We start from the raw sequence: 25367 nt of genomic DNA, 5'->3' as shown, positions 1-25367 counted from the left end.
GTCCCTTTAACATGTCCCTTTAACTGCCTGCACGATGTGCCCAACTCTACCATTTTCAGTTAAGGGGGCACAACAGGTGAAATGTGTTGGCTCGCTCTCTGTCTCTTTCTTTCCTCCTTTTCTTCACCTGACATTCCCTCCACCTCTCTCGTGCTCTTACTTTTGTTGGTGGGAGATTTGACTTGGAATTTTAATAGGGGAGTGAGGCTGGAGTCCTCTTCAATCTCTGGATAAGAGCGAAAGAGAACAACCAAGAGGAAAGAGTGTAACTGAAACTCAAGCTTACACCTCTCTCCCTCACTCTACCACTGTCAGTTTTAGTGTAGTCTGCATAAACGGCATGACCAAAACGGTACAGTTGTGCTTTCAATAAAAATAGAGAAAAGGAGCATAATGCTAAGTGCAAACAGAGTAAACTGATAATTAATTTGAATTCAAAATGATCAAATTAAAATACATTTAGAATAGGATCAAATAAAACAAAATGGAATTTTGTTAAATAAAAAATGATTTGGTGTAGATTAAATTAAAATTAAATTTATATTGTCACTAAAATAAGAAAATAGATTTTAGAAACAATATCATTTATTAAACTAGACTAATTAAGATGAATAAAAATGTAAAAAAAAAAAATATGGCAATAATTATAATATTTATGAACAAATGTAGCAAGTTTATGTTGCAAATGTTGATAATGACGGCTTCTATTGCATCTTTCTCTACTAGTGAGTTGTGCAAGAGAAGTTCTTGTTTTCCATCTCCTCTGGTGTGTGGTTGGATCACCCTGCATTGACTGACAACATGCATCTAGAGTGAAGGAGAGGGAGAAAGAGAAAAGAGAAGAGAAGTCAAGAAGGCTCAGTTGTGTAAGGTTTACAGAGAATGGGGGAGCATGGGTTTTTTAGACAGGCAGACATTTCTGGGCTAGCTTACAGCAGCTGTGGAGCCCCGCTGGTAGATTAAAAGAGGCTCCCGTCCGCAGAGTGAAGTACAGCAGAACCCCCAGCGGGTGCAGGTGGGGAGGGGCCCACGCAGCTGTCACCCTCCACATACTTTCTCACCCAACTCCAGGAGCTACGACCCAGCAGTCCCACCATCACAGCGGCACGGACATTAATGGAGAGGAGCTGCAGGCTAGAGAGATGGTCTATCAGCAAATGTTTACTGAGGTTGTGTGTCTAAGTCATCAAAGATTGGAAGAGTTTGAGATGGTAACTCTCATGCTGCAAAACACTCAAAAGATTCATCCTAGCCACCACCTAAGGGTTAGTTCATATACAGTAACAAATCTTATCGTAATATGAACAAATTTATATCATGGTAATGCTATGCAGCAATTAAATTTTTTTTAAGAAACTGAAACTTTTTTTCAGAAAGGATGCATTAAAGTGATCAGAAGTGACAGTAAAGACATTATTATTATTATTATAAAAAATTTTCTATTTAAACTGAAAGGTTTTTATTTTATTTTATTTTTGTTTTTTTTTATCATAGAATCTTGAAAACAAAAAAGTATTAACATTTCCATAAAAATATTAAGCTGCACAACCATTTTCAACATTAAGAAATATTTCCTGAGCTCGAAATCAGCATATTAAAATTATTTCTGAAGGATAAAATTTTACTATATTATTGTTTTTACTTTATTTATGATCAAATAAATCCAGTGTTGATGAACATAAGACATTTAATTTTTTAAACTTAAATTTATTCAAAATAAATGAAATTTTATTAGAATAATTTCCTGTGGAAAAATTATATATATTGTTGTATTTACTTGCAATAATGCTTATTGTTTAAAACAAGTAAAATAAGTATCATCTCATTTGATTATTTCCCTTTTTAACTAAAAAATTAATGGAATTCAGATCACAAACCAGATGATAGAGGACTACTCTTAACAAATACTGTACAGTAAACACTATCACATCATGCAGTCCTACCCTGTGTAATCAGCATAAGCGTTGCGATCTGGACAGAGAATTCATTTGAGAAGTCTTTTCAGAAGGTTTTTGTTTTCTTTTCTTTTTTCACTGCTTTGCTTTTAAGCAGATTTACTCTATTGCTTCTGAGATGGGCCCAGATCCATCTTTAAGGTCACAGAGCACATCTTTAAGGTCACAGAGGAGTGCCGTCACTGTTTGTTTCATGATAGCAGTAGTTCAGTATTTTGAATTCAAATGCTACACTGTTAACATCAGCTGATAAGCAGGCTTTTTCCCCTCTGTTGAGTGGAAGGGAGTCTGCACAGCTACAGCCAGGTCTGAAGTGAAGACACGCGCTCTGTCTGTTACACACACACACACACTAATAGTGAGGATTACAGAAGGGAAAAAGAACGATTTGACACTCCTCTCAATGTTCTGACATATTTAGTTGGTTTCCCGGAATTTCGTATTCTCCCAAACACGCACAGTCACAGGAGGCCTCGGGTTTGCTGAGAAGGCTGAAGTCAGTGGGTCTCTGTGGTAAAGCTGGCTGGGGAGGCTTTGTCACGCAGACGCCCTCACCAACAAGCACTGAACAATGACAGTTGTTCAGAAAACACAACACAACACACACACTCCCTCGCACAAACATGTCCTCACTCCTCTTAGTCCAGTCCACACTGCATTTCAACACCGACAGCTCAGCCCACCCTAGGGATATGGGTTTCTTTTGTTTTAGATTTGTGGGTGTTTATGTGTCGCTATGTCTTTTTTTTTTATAGGTCTGTGCTGGTCTTGTCGCATTTATGTAACTCTTTCGCATCTCTCATCATAATATAAAAGTCATTAGTATGTGTGCATTTGTGTATTTTTGTTTGATTTTGAATGTGTAAAATGGGGCTTTTGCCGGCTCCTGGGTGAGATGGGGTCAGGAGTATCAGGACTAGCTGAACCGGGTTGGATGGACTGATGCCTTGGCCCCGCCCTCCACCAAAAGCTCCAGGCGCACTGCCTGCTGGGAAGGCAAGACCAATCAAACGCCTGACAACACGGACTGTACACAAGCCGTACTCTTGATTTGTGGAGAAAGACTCGATCCTGCTGGGCTGTGGAGCTCCTGAGGTGGAAGGGGTATGATAGGGCAGGGAAAAAAAGGTTAGTCGGGAAAAGAAGTGTTTGCTAAAGGCAGGTGTTTGGCTTTGATGGATGGCGTGGGCTGCAGGTGCTCCCTGCACCTGTGTAGGATCTCAGGTCTGGTTTCTGCGGACTTGAGGTGCTTCTGTTTCCCATCTAGCCTTGAGTGGCGTGCTCACTTGCTAAAAGGCCCCGCAGAGTTTAACATTTTTACTGAGGTGCAGCATAATTGGATCTTACCAGCCTAGGAATCTGTTTTTACTAATGGAGACAGACCCAGACAGGAGCACTCTCAAGCCCAGTCAAGGATGGGGGACTTCTGCTCCTCTCTGATAACCATTAATGATTCTCTCTGCTTCTGGACCACTGCTTTCCTGCTATAATATCATCTATCTCTGTCTCTCTTACAACCATGGGAGTGTAAATCTGGCTCCTTGGAGCCACGAGGAGCAGAGTGTTGTGGCTTAGATCTGACATCCAGCCACTGCTTCCCATTTTTCCTGCTTTCCCTCCTCCTCCTCATCTTCTCCTGTTCCTTTCATTCATATGGACGTGAGAAAAGGAGGGGCCGACTTAAGAGGATTCTTTTCTCCTTGCTCCTTCCCTCCCCTGCTTCTCCATTCATTTTCGGCCCGGGTTGTCTGCAGGGTCCTGACTTGTGCTGCAAATGAGCATTGTCTTTTACTGATAGGCCTCTGACATGCTCATGGGTCGCTCTCATGGTCCCCTCTTTGCCTTCTCTCTTTCCCTTTTACTCTTCATCTCTCTTTTTTTCTTACTCTATTTCTGTCTTTATCCTTCTTCATCTCTTTCACTTTGCTGCAAAGTGACAAAATTGAAGCCAATAATAAGAAGGTTTAGTAGGAAAGTAAGAAAGTAGTATGATGTGACGGAAAAAAGAAACAAGTAACAATAACGTGTCTCGACACAAGTTGCATGTTGCATTTGCAGCTGGTTAAAACAAAATGTTACTTTAAAAGAGTTCATTGGTTATCACTATAAAGCATTACACCAGGTTTGGGCATATTGTTATACCTTTCCATCTGCATACTTCCCTGCTATGTAGTACACTGCATAAAAAAAAAAGAATACATCAACTCATTGCATGTGTAGACATTGTCTGTAAGTGGCTTTTCATTTTCTAAGTTAGAGAAAAACTTTTGATGTGATTTCATATGTATGCACGTTGTGTGTAAGCATGTGCGGATTGAGAAATGCTCATCAGCATGCAGCGGGAGGTGTGTTGTGTATCAGAGACTGGAGGGATTAGAGAGACTTTACTTTCACCAACCCCTGGAGAGCGAGCTGAGAGCACACACTTACAGCATCCTGGAGCCAGATTAGAGCTTCACATCACACACACACACACACACACACACACACAAACACTAATACAAATAATTTAGCCTCAGTCCGTACACTGTAACACAAGACACATAACACCCATGGGTACAAGAATTCTAATACATAATCTTTATAGTCAGGTACATAGATTTAAGTTTTGTAGATTTTTACATGCGTATGTGTACTAAGCTATTTAAATAGGGATATACCATAGATTTCTAATTTGCCATCACTAATTAATAATACAGTAGTGTTTTTTATACTTAGCTCACTTTTATTTCCATGTGTGTGTGTGTGTGTGTGTGTGTGTGTGTGTGTGTGTGTATATACTTTAATATTAAATAATTATTTACATAATGTATGGATATTGAGTATGTCCCCAAAGGATGTTTTGTCAGATTTAGTTCACTTTTGAAGAGAATTTTGTCCCCAAACTTTATCAAAGTACTTGCACACACGTAATGCCTGAAGCTGTAGTATTTGCAGCTCTTTCATAAACACACACTCATAAATTCATTCAAAAGCACAAATAATGAACATTCCTTCTTGGGCTCAAAACAATGTGAACAGACCCCCAGATTGCTGCTAGTCCCCCCGCAATCACAAAAGGATAAACAGGCATCAAAACCTAAACCCCACTCCAACACACACACACACACACACACACACACAAGCGTGCACGTTCACACACACACGCGGCAATGATCATGTGTCTCTGCACCCCCACCCTGAGCCTGGTCCCAGATGCCCCAGTGATTGGCCCAACTCTGCACAGCAGACTGTGGTATTATCAGGGAGGGGGAAGAGGTGCCAAGGGAGAAAAAGAAAGAGGGAGAGAAAAGGAGAAAGTCAGAGTGGGGGCGGATGGAGAGAGGAAAGCAAAGAATGCACCCTTCACTGTGGGGAGCACCAGCCTGCCCCAGACCCCCAGAGGGTACCCCTCTCTCTCTACCTCTCTCCCGCTCTCTCTGTGGTGTTTGGACAGCTGTGAATGGAGATCAGGTTACGGGTGGCGCTGGCACTTCCTCTGTGCTGGCAGGCGTGCGTTTGTGTGTGTGTGAGAACGTCTGGATGCCATTACCACCATTACACTGCTTGAAGCTCAGTTACGCCACTTTTGACTCAATATACAGTTTCTGCAACGTAGCATGCAAAATGAATGTCTGATGACTCAGAATCCTCAATATTCATGAACAAGTAGACCGTCGATATCTGAATCACCTTCTGCATCTGATAAGATGCTGATGTGTGTAGCCAGTGTGGACACTTTTGTATCCCATAAAAGCTAAGTAGACATCAAATTCTGAAAGTGAATTGATTCTTTTAAAGCAAATGCTTTACCAAACAAGTGTACTTATAAAAATGCTACAGTTATTTTAACATTTGTTCTTTGTAGTTAGTACTGTAAGTAATAGGCCAGCATCTAATATGGCAGATGTACTGCAAGTAGGATATCTGGGAATGTATCTGCTTCATTCGTGATAAGAAAGGTACATCCTTCATTAAATTCAGTACATAGAACATATAGTCTTTGCTCTCTAATTTCACTTGAATGTCTGTGCTAGTGTTGCTTTTCAGATAGCAAGGAATAAACATGTCAACAGTTTTACTAACTTTCTCAGCAACCATATGCAACAATTTTTACCATACAAAATGTTCTTCAGTTGCATTATGAACAACAAACTAGAAGCATTTGCATTGACATAGTACGTAGTATATGTTGAGGGCCTCACAGTGCACTAAAATTGCACACTTTATAGATTTCCTCTACAGTAACTCTATATATCAGGATCTGATATATAATAAATGTTACATATATTATATTCTTCTAGTCATTGTGAGATTCCAGTGTTGCATCTTGACATAGCAGATAATAAAAGTTGTCTGCTGTTTCTAAATTCCCCAAGTCCTTCTGCCTTGCTTCTTTCTCTCTCTACAAGACTTTATGACTTTTGAATTTATGCTGTTCTTCATTTTCTGTATATGTGTGTTTGTTTGTGTGTTGTCTCTCTGCCTGTGAGCCATACCTGCTAATGAGGTCCATATTCAGATGAGCTCTCCAGCCAGGCTCTGAGGCTAGATGCACTCTAGAGTCTTGTCTCATCTCTCTCTCTCGCTCTCTCGCTCTCTCTCTCGCTCACTCTTCCCCTCCCCTCACTGGTTTATTAATTCATTCCCTCCTGTAATGGGCTGCAGCTGGGGAGAGGCAAATCGTTGCTCAAATGCTGATGGAACCTTCAGCTGCTGTCTAATCGCCCTGTTTGTGCGCCACACTCATAAAAGGTGGGAAGTCAATGTGGGGAAGAATGTTTAAGTGTCATTTAGAGGTGACTACCACTGGAAATGGATCGTATTAAGGTATGAGTGCATGACTGACACAAGGCACGCATTCAAAAGTATCGCCCTGCTAATATTTTTAATAACCCACCAAAAACTTTTATCAAATGAAAAAAAAATTATATATATATATATATATATATATATATATATATATATACACATACACACATACACACACACACACACACACACACACCCACTGGCCGTCCAAAAAAAAGTCACACACTAATATTTTGTTGGACCACCTTTAGCTTTGATTATGGCACACATTTGCTGTTGCATAATTTCGATAAGCTTCTGCAATGTCACAACATTTATTCCCGTCCAGAGTTGCATACATTTTTCACCCAAATCTTGTATTGATGATGGAGTTGGACCGCTGCGCAAAGTCTTCTCCAGCACACCCAAAGATTCTCAGTGGGGTTAAGGTCTGACACTGGACTCTGTGGTAGCCAGTCCATGTGTGAAAATGATGTCTCATTCTCCCGGAACCACTCTTTCACAAATTGAGCCCGATGAATCCTGGCATTGTCATCTTGAAATATGCCTGTGCCATCAGGGAAGAAAAAATCCATTGATGGAATAATCTGGTAATGCAATAAATTCAGGTAGTCAGCTGACCTCATTCTTTGGGCTCATAACACAATCATCCATGCAGTAATTGTTCAATGGGGGGCTCTTCCCTATTTGCTTAGTTAAATCCAGGTGGTGACTTTTTTTTGGACGGGCAGTGTGTGTGTGTGTGTGTGTGTGTGGGTGTGTGTGTATATATATATATATATATATATATATATATATATATATATATATATATATATATATATATATATATATATATATATATATATATATATATATATATATATATATATATATATATATATATGAAATGAAGATGGACACAGTTTTTGATTTAATTTATCCAGAGTTATTATGTCAAAAGATCTATGGGATAAAGTTGTGGACAGGCACAAGTCAGGAGATGGATACAATTTTTTTTCAAAGGATTTATCAATGCCTAGAAGAACACTATTAGTAACACTATTATAACTCTATTATTAAGAAGTGGAAGGTATTTGGTCACATACCTTCTCTGGATTAGAACGTTGCTCCAAACTGGATGGAAGAGTCAGAAGGAAACTGGTCAGAGAGGCTTCCAAGAGGCCTACAGCATCTCTGAAGCAGTTTTTTGAGCAGGAATTTGACAAAGAGTGGTTGTTGTGTGCATGTGACAACAATATCACAAATACTCCACATGTGGTTTGAAAAAAGCCACTCCTCAAGAAAGGCCACATGCAGTAATGTCTGAGCTTTGCTAAAATGCATCTTTAAGATTCTGAGGCAGATGAGACTAAAATCTTATTATTTGGCATCAACACAAACGATATGTCTGGCAGAAATCCAATAGAGCTCACCATCCAAATAACAGCATTCATACAGTAAAGCATGGAAGTGGTAACAACCTTGTGACAGTGGAGCACTCGTCCGGTAAGGCAGAGTGTTTGTCTGACACATGTCTGTTCACATGATAACTGCCAATGCAAAGGCGTATCTTCTCCTGTCCAATCAGAGCAGAGACATTGTCAGATTTTATTCACAGAGCCGTAGGGAAGAGCACGTAATACATGCGCCGAATGCTTATAAAACACTTATAAAACACTGCAACAGCCGAGCAGACTAACTTAAAAAAAAAACGACCTGACCCAGGCACCGGCAACAGTTGCTAAACTCAGCTCAACGGTCTCAACTCAGCTCATTATCCAACACAAACTGGCCAAAACAGACTTGGCGCACTCAGTATGCTCCACTCATGCACATACACAATAGAAACAGAAATGCATTTGCTACGACAGACACAACAGTGTGAGGCGGGCGGACGGGCAGGCCCCCGGGAAGCAGCAGCATTGCTGTTTGATGTTGGGAGCTGATTAATGAGATGTGAGGAGTGAGTGTTTGACGGCTACTCTCTGGGCGCCTGTTTGAGGGGCCCACTGCGTTCGTGTGTGTGTGTGTGTGTATGAGAGAGAGAGGAAAGAGAGGGCGAGAGAGAGAGTAGGGGGGTGGTAGACCCCTGCTGGTTACCCTTGAACACTCTGCGGAGGTGTTGAGGCGGCCCTAGCTCCAGCCGCTCATGAGGGTGCTGTCGCAATTAAACCAGCACAGCAGAGCTGCTGTCGAAAAGAGAGGCCTCTTCACTACACACCACCTCACCAGAGAGAGAGAGGTGAGGAGCGGGTGAGGATGAGACAGGAAATCGTGAGGCAGGAGAGGTAAACGATAAGAATTAGTTAAGGAAGGAGAAATCAAAAACATGAGCAGGAAAGGTGAGTTGAGAATCCGCTGACAGGCCGTTTTTAGAGCATTAAAGGAATGAATGGATGTGGATGAGGATGATAGGATAGAAACCAAAGGCAGTTGGTAAGGTCTTAAAGGGATAGTTCACCTGAAAATATAATGAAGACTTGTGTGGAAAACAAAAGGTGCATTTTTGAGGAATATTCTGTCCACTCTTTTCCATGTAATAAAAGTAAATTAGGATTGCGACTTGATGAAAAACTTAAAAATATCAAAAAGTAAGACATAAGACTCATGTAATAGCTCTAAACCCATTATTTGCTGATATTTTTGACATTCTTCATAGGCCTGTCAAGTCTGATTCATGAACGATTCATTCTTTTGCGTAAAATTCAAATACTTTTTTCATGAATCTGACTGATTTGAATCTCAAGTTTAATTTCCCATGGCTTCATAGAACTTCACATATAGTGTTACTAAAAGCTACTTAAGATACTTTTATGATGTTTTTACCTCCTTTATTCTTACACATCGTTGAAGACCATTGCTTTAGTTATATACAGTAGATGAATATTTAATAACTACAACACTTATTTTTCAGTAGAGACAGAAGCATATATTGAAAACAGTCTAGGTAGAATCAATGTTATTCAAAGCCAGAAAGCCACATATTCAAATAGATGTGCAGAGGTCAGTAGGAGGTTGTCGAGACGAGCGAGATGTGGGTGCGTGGAGAGTTTACTCTTCCGACTCTACCGGTCGGACTCGCTTTGGGAGCGGCTCTTTAATTAGCTTCTGATGAGGACCTTGAGGAAAAGAGGCAGGTGATTGGACTTCTTATCCAGATAATTACCTCAATTAAGTCATTAAGACCCTGGGCATAGCCAAGCCCAGAACTGCCTCCCCTGTGCCACAGCATGCATTCATCCCTGATCTCACTCTCACTCAACTGCTGCGGTGTGTGTGTGCTCGTGTTTTTGTCTCAACTGATTGCATTTCTTTAGGCTACTGCACATTTGTGACCGTCGTGGCTTTTTCTTTTGTCATCTTATAATGGCAATGATTCTATCGCAAACACAAAGTCTGTCTCATACTTTAACATGAGCGCTCACTCACAGAGGTAGGTTAATTACCCATAGCATCTGGATGGCCGTATGTGTGTGAGCCTTCGGCGCCAGTGTGGGTCTCAGTGGCTCTGAAAGTGCCCCGGTGCATCATGGGGGATTAAACATGGGCAGCCGTGGGAGGTTTGAGGGAGACAGCAGTTTGTGAGACTTTAACGCTCATTTTCCCTCTTTAGTTATAGAATTAGCTCACGGATAAGCTGATTTTGTGTGTTCGGTTCAGAAGTGAGACTGGCCACCATACGTGGACAGCACAATTCCCTGCTGGAGAGAAAGAGCGAATGAGAGGGATAGAGTGAGAACAGATAGTCTGGAGCAGGGGGCTGTGTTCCCCTTTTCCTTTTGTTTTGCTGCTGTATGTGTCCAGGTGTGTTTTCGCCTGCAGAGCTCGGCGGCCCACATCTGGATCAGGCCAGTGGCTGTACACCCAGATGAGCTCCGGTTCTAGACTCGCCCTCCCTCCCTCTTCTGTTTTATTTGTTTTTATGCTTTTTGTTAGTGCAGAGTGTAGAGAAAGGGGGCATCAGCTGCCTGTCAGGTGTTTGCATAGATGCAAACAGATGTTATTTTGATGAGTGTGAGAGAGAGAGGGAGGGCAGAAGACAAAACAACAATACCACTCGTATCAGGAGTTCAAACCCAAGATGTAATGCTGGAATGAGGAAACGCGGCATACGGATGAGGTGCACACACACTTGGCCCTGCATTGTCTACTCCATCTGGCCTGTGTGCGCGTGAGCATCTGTGGGCGTGTGTGCGCACTGTTTGATTGTGTGTGTATCTTGCATGTGTTCGACAAATTTGTTGTGCACCTCCAGTGAAATTAGACCAAACGCTGATCCTCAGCTTTGTGTCATTCTGAGGCTGCAGGTTTCGTTACTGTGTTTGGAGGGAGAAATGGCCACTTTCTGACTATAAGATTATATATATATATATATATATATATATATATATATATATAAATATATAAATATATATATATATATATTTCTGATTCATAAATATAAAATGCAAAGATGCATTGTTTTTGATTAAAATGTTTTTAGACGCGTACCAAACATTCATCCAGATTTTTTTTTAAAGGTCCAGGACCTTAAAAAGTAGAATAGAATGAAGACGGTAAACATGGTGTGAAAACTGCGAGGGAAAAGTGAAAGAAATGGGGGGGAAATGTGGAGAATGCAACCCCTCCTGTGCTGTCCTTCTCATTTCACTCCTGTGAGCATGGATGTGACATGTTGAATAAGGGCCCTTGGGCTGCTGGGAGCTTTGATTTGACCGAGGACTCTTTAGGTGGGACAGATGAGTTCTCCTAGGGGAACAAGCAACCCCCTCCCTCCACTCAGTGGGGGAGTGAACGATGGTTTAAAAAGAAAAAAAATTAAGTCAGGTTGAAAAAACATAATCTAAACAAAAGCACTGACATACTTCCTTTGTTCTGGATGTGTGCGCATTAATATTGATTTTTATTCGACTGGAGTCTTTGAACATCCAGTTTGGTGTCACCCCTCAGGGGAACATGCCCTGTGCTCACCCGATTAATGCTTTGTCATCTGTAATAACTCATGTCTTCGACACCCTGATATTAATATTAGTATTTGGTGTTTCTTTGTGGTTGCTTGTTTTCTTTTCTTTTTTTCTTTTTTTTTGGTGGTTCTTTCTGCTCATCTTCAAACAGGCTGTCTGTGACAGAAAGGGAGCGTGAAGGAGTTGCATGGACTGGGATATAAGGAGTCAGAAAGAAAGGGAAAGAAATCAAGGATAAAAAAGTGACAAAATAACTATTTGGAAGGGATTAGTTTTCCCTGAGGAGATCAGGTGAATTTGTAGTTTATTTTGAATCCTGATTTGAACACATGTGTGGAAAATTAGACAACCTCTGTAAGAATTACAGAGCAAATTGATTACTGATTTTCAACCAACTCAGGGGACTGAAGAAATCTAATCCCATTTGGATAGAAAAATATAATTTTTTCATAACACCTCCTGGTTTATTTTGACCTTTGTCGGATGCTGTAACTAAAGCTAAATTTCTTGTTTCTCTGCCCGGCGCACCTTCATTATGAATGTAGATCTTTTTGCCAAAACCTATCTGGGAACAGTTGGTGGTTCAAGTACTGCTGGCATCCCATCTGATTTAAAAAGAGAATTAAATCATTACAGAGGGTCTGGACTGTTCAGAACAGGCATCTTTATTAGCAGCGCCAGGTATGATCCTCATCTTAATTAATTTCTTACTCTAGTTTTTTTAATGCACATATCCAGAGCATATGACCTTCCATAACAGCCATAGCCAGAAAATACATGCTGCCATCTGTCTAAATAAGTGCCTAAAAATCACAGATGTCCTTTGTAAATAATTGTAATTCAAATGCATTTGTAAAACAAATTATATAAAGATAGTGTGAAGAGTTTTTGTTTGGAATTATATATATATTTTTTTATAATTTTACAAACAATTCCTTCACATTCTTATACTTTTTAAAGCTTGAAAGTGATGCTGAGTGACTCGGATTCTCTACAACGGCAGGAAATGAGAGATTTTGTTTTCTGCGTCTGTAAGTGCGTCAGCATTATCCATATCCGAGATGGCTGTTTTAAAAGCCCTGTTGCTATCTGAATGCACAAACAAATCTCATAACACATGTATATTTAATCCTGGCCTTCGAATAATTAATACAGCATTATTTATTGATTTGTTTGTATTTGAGTATGTGATCCTAGTATTACAGAAGACATGGGCTTGGGTAACTATGGTAACTCACAGGTGCACTATGCACTGTCCAGTCTCTGTGGGTGGGGGCTAAAGCATGCTGGGAGATTTTAGAGTCAGAGGAGCTGGGCAAGGCATGCTGGGAGATGAAGGCTCAGAGGAAGTGGCATGCAGAGAAGAGATGCATGCATTGAGCAAGTTGCAGTCCTGAGGGAAGATGGGCCTTCTTTCAAACTGCTCAGTCGTTCCCTATTCCCTAATCTGCTGAAAGAAACCTTTCCATTAAGTCACATCAAAGGCAGCACCCTGCACAGGGGACAGAACAGTCACATGAGACACAAACACGGTTCCTGCACATGATTCGAAGAAGCTTAGCAATGAACAAAGTTGTGTGTGTAATGTTAAAATACTTACTTAATACTTACCCAGTTTAATAACCATTTGTAGACTGACATTCCAAAGAGTGTAAACAAAGTCTTTCTGGACGCTGTCTGTTAAACCTGTTAGCTTTCCGCTCTACCGCCCATGGTACACTGCATGTTTTTGGGGGTTAACTCATGACCTACAACAATTCAAACAAATATTCTAAACATGTCACACATCTTTGGAAAGCTGAGATTTCTTGTGATTTCTAATGATTTTAAGATACCATCAACACAGCAGGTACAATCAGTGTCTTTGTCAGACTGCCAACAAGGCTTCATGCTGTGATCCCATAGTGTTTTCCACCTAATAGCTCCCAGCTACAGTCATCTGGAGGTCTCTGTTTACAAAACAAATATAGCCTGAATGGTGTTCAAAGTTCTGTTACTCAAAACCAGTAAGATTTACAGTGCAGTGATTTTGAGGTTTGCTCTGTTAAGGAAATCTTAAATTAATAATTTAAAACACTTTACACTTTTATAATGTTTAAATGCCAGCTGAATGGACAGACAGACAGACAGACAGACTGCTTGCTTGCTTGATTGTTTGATTGATTGACCTGTGCTGAAAGTCTTTGAACTACAATTCAGTAAATTCCTCCTCTTGCCATTCCAGTTCAAATTCCAATTCAGCCTTCTGTGGTGTGGGGTTAATTCTAGTCAAATTCACAGACAATTCTTATAAATTATAAATATACTAATTATAAATAGAAATGTAATTCAGTGCATCTTTATGAGTTCATTTGTGTCAGGCAGCAAAGAGGGGGTGGCAGGAGTGTTTTGCGAAACCTGTTTAGAAACTCCTGTTTTGGCAATTCCACTGGTGTCGCTAGTGGCGTAGAAACAACGCTGTTCACTTTTAATTAAAAGGTCTTGCAAAAAAAGACTTGTTCTTGCACCTTTGTATGAGAGCGGATCGAGCGGATGTGACTAATCTAATCCCTTAATTACATTTATCACACTCTTACCAGCTCTGATAACCTGGATTTCTGCACTTCTCCATCACCGTCCTCCATTCTTCCCCTTTGTCGCTGCGATCTAATGTTCTCCTCTCTCCCCCACAGATACGTGCAGATGTGTAGGGAACCGCAGCTCTTCTCTTTTCAATGAACTCCCCTAACAGTCTCGGCTCTCTGATCATCGGTGCTGATGATGTGTCTCAGATCAGTTTGTAAACATCCACATAAAACAGCCACTGAAGATCTTTGATATGACAGTATTTACAGAGGAAGAGTCTATAGACGCACCAACTGAGAACAGCGAGAGGAAAGATTGTGATGGAAGGGGGAGGAGGGGGCATCCATGGGAGTTTTGGCATTGATACACATGACCTACAAATGATGTAGTGTCTTCATCAAATGTGGGATTTTTGTCTATGTGCAAGCGTTATTTAGGTTAATATTTAGTGTGTGTGTTTAATATGGTATGCAGGATGGCAGTGTGCGTGTGTGTGTGTGTGTTTTGGCCCTGGGTTAGTGTCCAAAGGCAGGGCACAGTCAGACGCAGGGCAGGGGGCGGGGACGGTCCAGACGCAGCAAGGTCACTCCGACTGCTCACAATCATCCACATAGAGCCGGCTTACTGCCAGGACCCCTCTCTCTTTCTCTCTCTCTTCCCTTCAGTCTAACTGTTTCCTTTTTCTTAGCTCTTTCAAAATATCCATTTTATTTCCACCTCCATTGTCGTTGTTTTTTTTTCTTCATGTGAGCGCATTTATCCTTTCAATCTCTTTTCATTTGTATAACTCCCTCCTCTCTATCCTCTCTATCATTTCTTCTTTCTCTCTCACTCTGTCTTTCTCTGGAGGTACAGATGGACACATTTGCAGGTTAACTTGAACAGCTGGAGGTGCATTATTAGCATCCTGCTGCTTCCTCATATTTGCTCAGAATTTTTCCCCCTTCTTTAGTGAGCAGATAATTCACAACCAGCAAACCAAAGAGGTAGACGTGTCCTAATACAGAAGAAGATAAAAAATAAAAAAACACAGGAAAGAGATGAAAGCTAAGGGGATGTGGAAGTTGAAGGTAGGCATAGGCGACCTGTTTCGGAAGTATGTCCATGTAATAGAGGTATTTTTTTTTTGCAGTTTTTTTTTCTATACAGCTAATGTGGGTTTGGAGTCAATGGGTTGAACGAAAGGGGGAGGACAGAAATTAAGTCCCAGGAATCCACTGTGTCCCAAAGGGCCAAACTGACAATGAGCAATTGTGGTGGAATGGTTCATGGATATTGCTTTTGAGCTGCATTTAGGAGATCTTGCGTGGATAAAAAATCCCCCGGTGCACCCAGGGGTGTGGATTAAACTCACACGTGCATACATATATAAATATACATAAACACAGATGAACACATGCATATGTGCACAAACAGCATAAACGCTTACTGTTTCCAGAGCCATATTGTCCCTTTTAGAGGACTGTTGTGTATACTTCGCTGAATGTAACCATTGTGTGTTTGTTATAGTAAAGGCAGCTGTGTCCTCTGGCAGCCATTGTGTTTGAAAGCAACCCGTCATGTCTTCGGAAAGTCATGTGGCAGATTGCAGCATTAGAGAGAGACAGACAGTGTGTGCGCAGCCGACTAACAGCATAGCCAATTCCAAATTCACTGCACCAGGCCTCAAATTCAATAAGACCCCACAAAGACCAGGTCCGGCCAACAGTACTGGCCAGCCAATACTCCGCTGACCACTCACCAGAGCCATAATTACCCTCTATACTGCAATTAGCAATCTGGGGCTGTGCAAGTGCGGGCGCGCTCACGTTTGTGTCCACTTCCAATAAAAGTTTGCATTTGGCAAAGGAGTTACAGCTCACTTTGACCTTGAAATGTAGATCTGTGTCTTCTACGTGTTGGTTCGTCTTTCTTGCATTTAACAAGGCCCCAGCCAAGTAACCTGGCTGTTCTGAGGAGTTTATTATATGGGCAATAATTCTTCATTGAGCGTATTATTCATGCCTTTGCGTTGCCATGGTGACTCATGCATTCGCCTCAAGACCACACATCCCTCTCTTTCCACGTACTGTATATTTACTCTTATTTAATCACTGAAGCATATGTTCACACATGTTGGATTCAGTTAAAACGTGGCTATTTTGCATTTGCGCCATCTAGGAAGGTTCGAGGACATGCAGATGATAGGAAAGAGATGGGTGAGGGAGAGAGGAGGAGGTGTACAGTGACTGTTGAGGTATATGGAGGCCATGGGAGTAAGTGCTTCTTATAAAGACTTTATCATGTGAAGGGTTTATTGGTATGCTGATTAGAACTATTCCCCCATCGGCACTTTCCAGCATTCAATTAACATTCAAAACACAAATAGCTGTGCATATATTACACGCTAACAATCAGGTCCTCAAGTGTGTATGACTGTGAGGTCGAGGGTGGTTTGTATGTACAAGAGGATGTGGGTGGGTTACTGTTTGCGTGTGTATGTATGCATGGGCATGCGTGTCATTTGCCCTGGCAACAGAGTATACATTTTTCATAAATCCATTAATTCGGTTTGAGTGTTTAAGCCATTAAAAAAAGCCTTGATCAAAACCATCTTGCTCCATTTTTCAGCCATTGCAAGGTCAGAGCTGTATGCGGTAAACATGCATGTTTTATCCATGATTTGAGCTCTGTTTTGATGGCAGACTCTGTCTGCAGCACAGTGTGCAGTCTTTGTATCTGTGTGTGCTGGAAATGAGAGAGCGCTGCCTCAGTGGGAGCACTGGGTGGTCATCAACACTGCAGCCAGACCAGACTGCCTCATAGGGGGTTAGACCTGCTGACACGTACTGATTGGTGGTGAAGAAATTAGGAGGTGGCTCTTGTCAAAGAACAGAGCACTTTGACTGGAAGAGTATGTGGATGGTTTATAATATGGGACAATTCATTGGTTGATAAACTAAGCACAGTGTGAGACTTGTGCAGCTGCTCCTGTAGTGCATTATGGGTAATGAGGTTCTCTGGATGAGAGCACCCTGGTAGTAACAAGGCATAATCAGACTTTAGAAAGCTAATTTGATTCTGTGCCGCTCAGAGACCTCAAGCAGCAGTCATAATGAAGCGTGTGATATTGACAGATTAACCCTTAAACCTGAAACACATTTTTACAGGAATGCCGACATTACTCACATTAGTTTTATCCGTCCATCCATGATCCATCCATCCAAAAATGAAAACCTTTCCAACAATCATTCAACATTTCGTTTGACAAACTTTGCCTTTCTAGTTAAAAATGACAGTTGAATTAAAATTCATTTGAATTACATTGGCATTTGAACTGTATTTGTAAATTCTGTTGGCTACCTTATTTTAAATCAGGAACTGAATTTGAGTTTAAAAGGTGTTTCCAATTCAGTTCTGAATGACACCCAACCACAGACAAAGTATGAATTTAAAGAGAATTTTGATTAGATGGTTTAAGTAAATTAAAATATTGACACATTCGATATCAATATTCACCTTAATTAAGACACAAAAGTTTGATAGTAACTTTGTCTCCTTGACTTATGAACTTTGTTACTGCTATTGAAATGCAAGAATGCGTGTTAAGTTGATAGAACTTGCATTCACCTACACATTTGCATACTTGTATGTCAGAATAGTTTTTGTTTTTGTAATCATATACATAGCACCAGGTTTAAATGTGAAGTTCAGCTTTGGAACTCATAGAGGACTGTGGGTCTCAATGGATTGCTTAAGCTTTGAGTCAATAGCCACAGTTGGTAGAAATTTACCACACTCATCTGTATACCAGCCCGAGTCAAAAAGAAAACCACACCAGCAGGGTAGATAACGCTGAATAAGCGAGTAAGCACCATGAGATTAGACGTGCACAACAGCAATGGAGGAAGTAGACAAGCTAAGAGGTGGCATGCGCTTTGGATGGATAGTTTGTTTGTTTGCTTGTTTGCATGAAGGTCGGTTTATGCAGGGTAGAGGGATCCAGTGTCCTACTGTTATGTAATCTGATAGGAGATTCCAAGCTGGTCAACTCCATATGCCGTCCACATTTGCCAAAAATATCTGGAGCCGGAGACTCCATCCTGTTTGGCAGCCAGATAAAGTGAGAGAGAGAGCATTCCGGAAATATTTGCTGCAGATAATAGGATATGTGTGAATCAGTCTGACAGCCAGGAAAGAACACAGATGAGTTAGTCGTGTCCCCCACTTTGCTCTCATTATTGCTGTCGGGCCGTGGGTATGTTTTTTTGAGTCAACGAGGCCTGGGTTTAACTTTTTGGGCATGAATGAAAGTTGTATAAAGGAGACGTTGCAGTCACTGCGTGCGTGTATGGTGTGAAAGTAGTGAGATGACTCTGCAGCACTCTGTTTGTGTGTAAGAAAGAAAGAATGAGTAGGAAGCAAGAGCTCTCGAGACCCCCTAGCCCTGCAGTAGGAGTGTGTGTGTGTGAGTGCACAAGATTTTGGCCCACATTGCCGCCCCCACCAGCACGGGTCAAGCTCAGCATGCCGCCGCTTCTCCCTTCTCTCCCTCTCTGAGTTGCCATGGCAACACACCTTGAGCTCGCCCCCTAGAGAAGCCCGCTACCTCCACCCCCTTTCACCCCAGCTCGCTCCCCTCCTCCCCCTCCTCTCCCACAGCTCTCCCATTCTGCCTCTCTACAGCTCGGGCCATCAATCCGGGGGCTGGGGCCACGGGCCTCAGGGCCAGGCGAGAGGTGCCGAGCCACATGGGATGTACAGCTCCCATCTACACAGCTCATTTGTGTGCCAGTGCACACTACAGGGGGTGATGGGTGGAAAGAGAGAGTGCAAGAGCAAGATAGAAGAAGTGAGGCACTCTCATATAGATGGGCCCGTCCCAGAGGAGCGGCACAGGCCAGGGCGCCACCTGGTTCCCCCTGGTCAATTAGCTGGAAGCACATTGACCAAGCTTTGCAGCAGCTACTGCAGACATGCAGCGGCAAGGAAAGTCGGCCTGTTCAGTTGGTGGAAGAACAACCTGGAATACCACATGAATGCGTCCTTTAATCATATGCTTTCTACCTATCTGTTTGCGCAATCGCGGTTTTCTTGATTTGATCCTCTTGCCGTTTCTCTCTTGCGCTCTCTCTCTGCCTCCCTCCCTCTATCGATGTCCTGGAAAGCCCTCATCAGTGATTCTGTAAATGTGTGGCAGCTTCATGCCGTTTCTCAATTAAGATTGCTGCATACCTTTAGAGGCAGCCAGTTTTCGGGTTTTTTCCGTCTTGTTCTTTCCTTCTAAATTCCGGTTAAATATTCCCTCAGACGCACATCGCTGCCTCTAGCTGCTCTTATATCTCTATTTTCCTCCCTTCCTGCTTTACTTAGCACAAGCTCTAATAAGCAATGAATATAGGGTGAAATTCTTTGAGGAGAAAAGGTAGAGAGTTAAATCGTTTAACCTCTCTCATAATCAGATTCCAGATAAGGAGAAGAAATTGGTTGCGTTCAATAAACCTTTTTACATAGCGACATGCAAACGTCACTGTGTATATATATATATATATATACACACACACACACACACACACACAACATGCCAAGAATCAATGCTTTCTGAGATGAAGGAAAGGAATTCTGAAATCTCTTCAGTAGGCCTTTCACGATGTCGCAGTGCTTTTGTTCTTTTTTTTTTAACCCCCAGTTAGTTTCAGTTATGAAAGAGCGTGTTGTTGTCATGCACTTCCTAGGCCCTCTGCTGCACTCTACACGTCTGTCTTCTCCTCTTTAGTGGTGTGATGGCTCCCCTAGCACACTGCAGTCCCCCTCTCTGAGACCTTTGTGTCGGCCTCACTGATCAAATGCTCTCCCTGACAGCACTAGTCTGGTTTGCAGTAACAAGCAACTGTAATCCCAACGTAGCCCCATCACTCTCTCATATAGAAACACACACACACACACACACACACACGATGAAGTAGAGAACTTAGTGTTTCTGTGCAGACTGGAAAATAGATGATGGAGCATGTTCTGTACTTACTGATCAATTGCAGTTCTCTCAGAGAGAGACTTACTTTTAGTGCACACACACACACGGATGCGGAAATGCACATGCTCACAGTCCCCTTGGCTACCATTACTTTGTGTTGGAAAGCCCAATTATCCCTTTGCTTTCTGCTTTCTTTAGCAGAATTCTCTTCCTCTAACTCTCTTTCTCCCCAATTTTTCACTTTGGTCTCACTTCCCTCTCTTTTCTGTCCATGTGCATATCGTTTGGTCCATCCATATCTGTGGAATGGATGTAGTTTTTTTTTTTTTTTGGTGTAGATCCTCCCTCAGAAAGGCATTTGATATACTAAACCTGGTTATAATCTCTGTCTGTCACCGCTTTCTTTCACCCAGAAAGGAATCCGCTTCCTTTACCTGTCCTTGTTTCGTTCTTCACAATTTTTGGTTTTGGGCTTGCTTCTCTCTGTGTGTGGTTCATTCAGTTCATCTGCATCCACAAAGATACTTTACATTTACTTGTGTTCTGTATTTTGTACACTGGAAAAAATAATTCACTTGTTTTAATACATAAAATGTGGCTGAAAGATATATTCAAGATATTTTCTTCTCAAGTAAATGTTTCAAGAAATCTTTTACGTATTTTAAGTGGGAAAACAAGTCAAAAACCACTCATCAAAAACTCATTAAGTGGTAAGTTTTTGTAGTGTGACTAGCTTTAATATGTAAAATGTCTTTTGCAAAAAAATCTCCTCTACTTTGGGAATGATTTGTACAAGACAAGATCAAAGTAAATCTTATGTAAAATGTTTTTAGATATTTCAACAAAAACAAGTCAAAAATGAATATCTATTTTTCTTGCTGTGCATTCACTTTGGTCTTGCTTCCCTTTCGTCTCTATCTGTGTGCCTAGTATTTAGTTCATTCAAAGCTGTACACTGTTTTTTGTCTCGTATTAAACTACTGTAGTTCATTTTTCTCCAAAAGTTATTTGACACAAACCTAGTTATAACCTCTGTCCACTGCCGCTTTCATTGTCCCAAATCAATTTTTCACTTGGGTGTTGCATCCCTTTCATACCTATCCTTGTGCATAGTGTTCGTTCAGTCTGCATTCGCAAAATAGATCTTGTCTTGTGTTTCAAGATGATCTTGTGTTGTCCAAACCTCTGTCCCCAAAACTAGAGCAGATTTTCTCCAAAAGGCATTTGACATATTAAACTCAGTCGTAACCTCTGTCTGCCGCTGCTTTCATTCTCACAGAAATGAATCCACCACCCCTCCCGAACGCAATGTCTTTTAGGAGGCAGTGGGGAAGGACAGACCAAAGCGGTGCCCTTGCCAACACCCCCCCCCCCCCTTACTCTCACTGTCCCCTTTGCCTCTCCACCCTCTCCTTTCAAATGGGGATTAGAGCACCCTTGTGTGGGCCTTTGAGACGGAGCAGAGATTGGAATCGGCGGAGCTGGCTTTTGCAAGGGAGGGGTGAGATGTGGAGGTCAGGGTGATGGTGGGGATAGATGATTGAAGACTTTATTAACCCTCCATGCACCCCATAGCTCAGCAACAGGACTCTTCGGGCCTGTCTACACGAACTGGTGGGGTGCTGGATGCTTTGGAAGATGGGGGTCTGGGAGGTGGTGCTGTGTCGGCGTCTACCATACCCCTGGGCTCAGTTAGTGGCTGGGGGGATCTGTGTGGGAGTCCGGCGGCGGGTGTCTGAGGGAGCGCAGGCAGGCGGGCCGGGCTCAGGCCTGTGTGGCGGGTGGGTGATAAGACGAGAGCAGAGGCGTCCAGCCAGGACACAACGCCCACCTTTCATCTGTCCCACACCAGCAGGGGGCGGCACTAATGTCACTCAGACAGGCTTAAAATAGAACAGCGGGCAGAGGGAGGGCATAGAGCCAGCAACACTGGGGGGGGGGGGGGGGGGGGGGGCAGCAGGCAATAGAGCTTGGGAACATGACGTCAGCAACGCAATGCATTCTGGGACTTTAGGACACGGACGCTGATGTATGTATTGTATTGGATTGATAATAGACTTTTGTTTGCTCTCTACAGCTAAAAAATAAGTTACAATGGTAAAACCTTGTTGTGTAATTAACTGCCATACTCGTACTCATGACCGGCATGGAAAAATAATTTGAATGGACTGCGATTTTTCAGCTTTCCCGCTGGAAAACCGCACCTTGATCTCAGGTCTCCGAGTTAACAAAGCGGCGTCACATAGCTTGGTCAGCAGCAGTAAGAAGGAAAAGAAGGATTGTCCCTTTGGTCTGATATATACACACGTATGTATGTGCATTTATATATATATATATACAGAAATGTACGTTATATAAACAACTTTTTTTTGGATGTGATTAATCGATTTGACAGACTTACATTAAATGTTACCTATGCATGAACCACGTCTCCTGCATTATCAGTGTTATGCATATTGCATACCACCTGTTACAGTAATAAACGGCAAAATTGATCAATTCTGTGTCTCTTTATTTGTGCATCATAACACACTGAGGTCAATTTGTACAGTTTACAATAACGCATATTAAAAAGTGAAAAGGCAGTGTAACTCGCTCGTTGACGCGTACAATTTGTAGGTTCTGCACCCATCAATTTGTAAATTGCAGGTGAGACTCGAGAGATTTATCATTTTTAAACTGATCAGAGGTGTACGCTCTGACACTACAAACAAGGTAAGAAAACACATTGGGGAAGGTTACGAGCGGCAGATCTTTAAGATCATCCGTTCACTCTTTGTGTTCGTGCAGATTGAGTTCGTTGATTGTCTTGATTTTTTTCTAAATACCGCATCTTTGCTTCCTTGTTGAGTTTTTCTTTATATGTAGGTTAATCTTACACTTGATCTGTATGTCATGTCACTTTCACTTTTACTGATAAGCGTGTCCCAAAAAATGGCCGCGACTACCCAGAATGCAATGCAAAGCTCTATTACCAGCCGGGAAAGAGACGGCACTGGGCAGAGGAGGGGGAGGAGGGATGGGACGGGTGGTCATACTGTCCAGAGCTGAAGATTATAAGCCTGGGACCACAAATGATGTGCAAGGACGGGAAGAAACAGAAAAATGAGCCTGTTCGCTCAGGAGATCACGAAAAGACTACGACCGCTAGCTTATGAGACGCCCTCGCAGACGGTTAATGTGTAAAAATGTTGTGCCATGTCTTTTGGCAGCGTGTCTCTCTGTCTCTCATTCTTTCTGTCTGACCCTGCTGGTGTGTGTAACCTGTTGTATCGTGCTCTTGTGTTGCAGAGGAAGGCATCAATCATGAGTGCAAGCTGTGTAACCAGATGTTTGACTCTCCGGCCAAGCTCCTGTGTCACCTGATCGAGCACAGCTTCGAGGGCATGGGAGGCACCTTCAAGTGTCCCGTCTGCTTTACAGGTGAGGGGTCCGGCCCAGGGGGTTGGTGGGGTTGAGGTCGTAGGGTCCGGGGCAGTCAAAGAGTGTGGGGGGGGGTTACACACAGGCAGTGATGAGAGGGTAACTGCACACAGCGTATGGTCACATGGAGACTACTTGTCTCTGTCTCTTTTCTTTTCATTTTGTCTTGCTGCTTTGCTTTTTACATCTTGTCTTCATTCACCCCTTGTCGCCTAGTTTTTTCTCTCACCTTAACTTGTTCCTTCTCTTCTCTTCTCTTCTAGTCTTCAGTTCTCTTCTCTTTTAGTCTTCAGTTCTCTTCTCTTCTAGTCTTCATTCTCTTCCCTTTTAGTCTTCAGTTCTCTTCTCTTTTTTTCTCTTTTAGTCTTTAGTTCTCTTCTCTTTTCTTCTCTTTTAGTCTTTAGTTCTCTTCTCTTTTCTTCTCTTTTAGTCTTCAGTTCTCTTCTATTTTCTTCTCTTTTAGTCTTCAGTTCTCTTCTCTTCTCTTTTAGTCTTCAGTTCTCTTCTTTGCCCTTGTTTTCTCATCTCTTTTTCTTTTGTTTTGTTCTCTGTTTTTAGTTTTCTCTCTTTTTCTTTTGTCATCTTGTTTTTCCTCATCTCTTTTTAGTCTATTTTTTTTTATATTTAGTCTTCTGTTTGCTTCTTTTCACCTTTCTCATCAAATTTTGTCTCATCTATTTTATTATTGATTTCATGTTGTTTTAACCTGTCTCTTTTCTTGTCTTATTTCTCTTGTTTATTTTTCGCTCTCCTCTCTTTCTCTCCCCTTCTCTCAATCTCATCCTCATTGCCACCACTCACCCCCTCTCTCTCCCCTCCATTCCTCTGCTCAATTTCTCCTCCTTGTCCTGCTAATTGAACTGAATTAACTATTAAATTCATTGTTCATCCTGGCGAGAGAGAAGAAAGACTCGACATGGAATCTGAGAACACGGATCAACTTACGGCTTCTGAAATGCATTCAAGATCAAAATATACACATATACCGTACATATACACACCACATTATGTAGATCAAGATCGGTTTCTCTAGACCTGAGATAGAAGAGAGATATTATGACACACTCTTGGCACACGATGGTTAATAAAGTTCAATGTGGCTAAGAGAGGAGGGTGTAGTTCTCGGAGGCGACCTGCTAAGCTGATGCTAAAGCTAATAAGAGCCGATCGTCCTGCTGTGATGCCTGGTGGGACCCGTAACCCCTGGACAGATCAAGCCCCTGTCACATGTCCCACTTTCAGTGGACCAGAAGGCACTGCAGTAGAATAGACAAACAAGAGCCCACAGTTTACTGGCTTTATCAAATCATAATGGCCGTTTTGAATGCTGTAAAGTATCACATACAAACTACTAGCTTTTTTTGTAGGCCAGTTGTAATACTGAATGTCTTTGAGATGAGAAAATCGTTTGTGTGTGTGTGTGTGTGTGTTCACTAGAGGAGAGGTCAGAGAATAAAGGGCAGGTTTATAGAAAGGCAGTGTAATCCGCTCTCGCTCTCCAGGGTAGGACTGTCCGTGTACGTGTGCATTTAGTTAAACAGGCCCAGTGAGTGTGTGACTCCTCACACTAAGTTTGAAAGTCACTTTGGACTGTTTGTCAGCTAACCTTTGGGAATCAGAAATCATTACTTGAGCTTGTCAACTTTAAAGACTGGTGTTCGAGGCCATATTGTCCCCAGCAGTGCAACACACCATTCTCCAGATAATTTTGCACTCGTATTTTATTTGATTCAT

General features: G+C 41.9%; 1 protein-coding gene across 3 annotated transcripts in view; it reads left to right on the top strand.

Annotated features, from left to right (window-relative positions):
* The window catches only part of LOC113061477 (zinc finger protein 423-like), a 144853-nt gene that overhangs the window by 102826 nt on the left and 16660 nt on the right, over positions 1-25367 (top strand). For all 3 annotated transcript variants that reach the window (XM_026230614.1, XM_026230612.1, XM_026230613.1), the window contains one exon: positions 23502-23633. In XM_026230614.1, the coding sequence (XP_026086399.1) occupies positions 23502-23633 (132 nt within the window). The remainder of the gene's footprint in view (positions 1-23501; positions 23634-25367) is intronic.

The sequence above is a fragment of the Carassius auratus genome, chromosome 43, assembly GCF_003368295.1.
Source record: "Carassius auratus strain Wakin chromosome 43, ASM336829v1, whole genome shotgun sequence".
NCBI lineage: Eukaryota > Metazoa > Chordata > Actinopteri > Cypriniformes > Cyprinidae > Carassius > Carassius auratus.
This window is presented reverse-complemented; position numbering and strand designations above follow the sequence as displayed.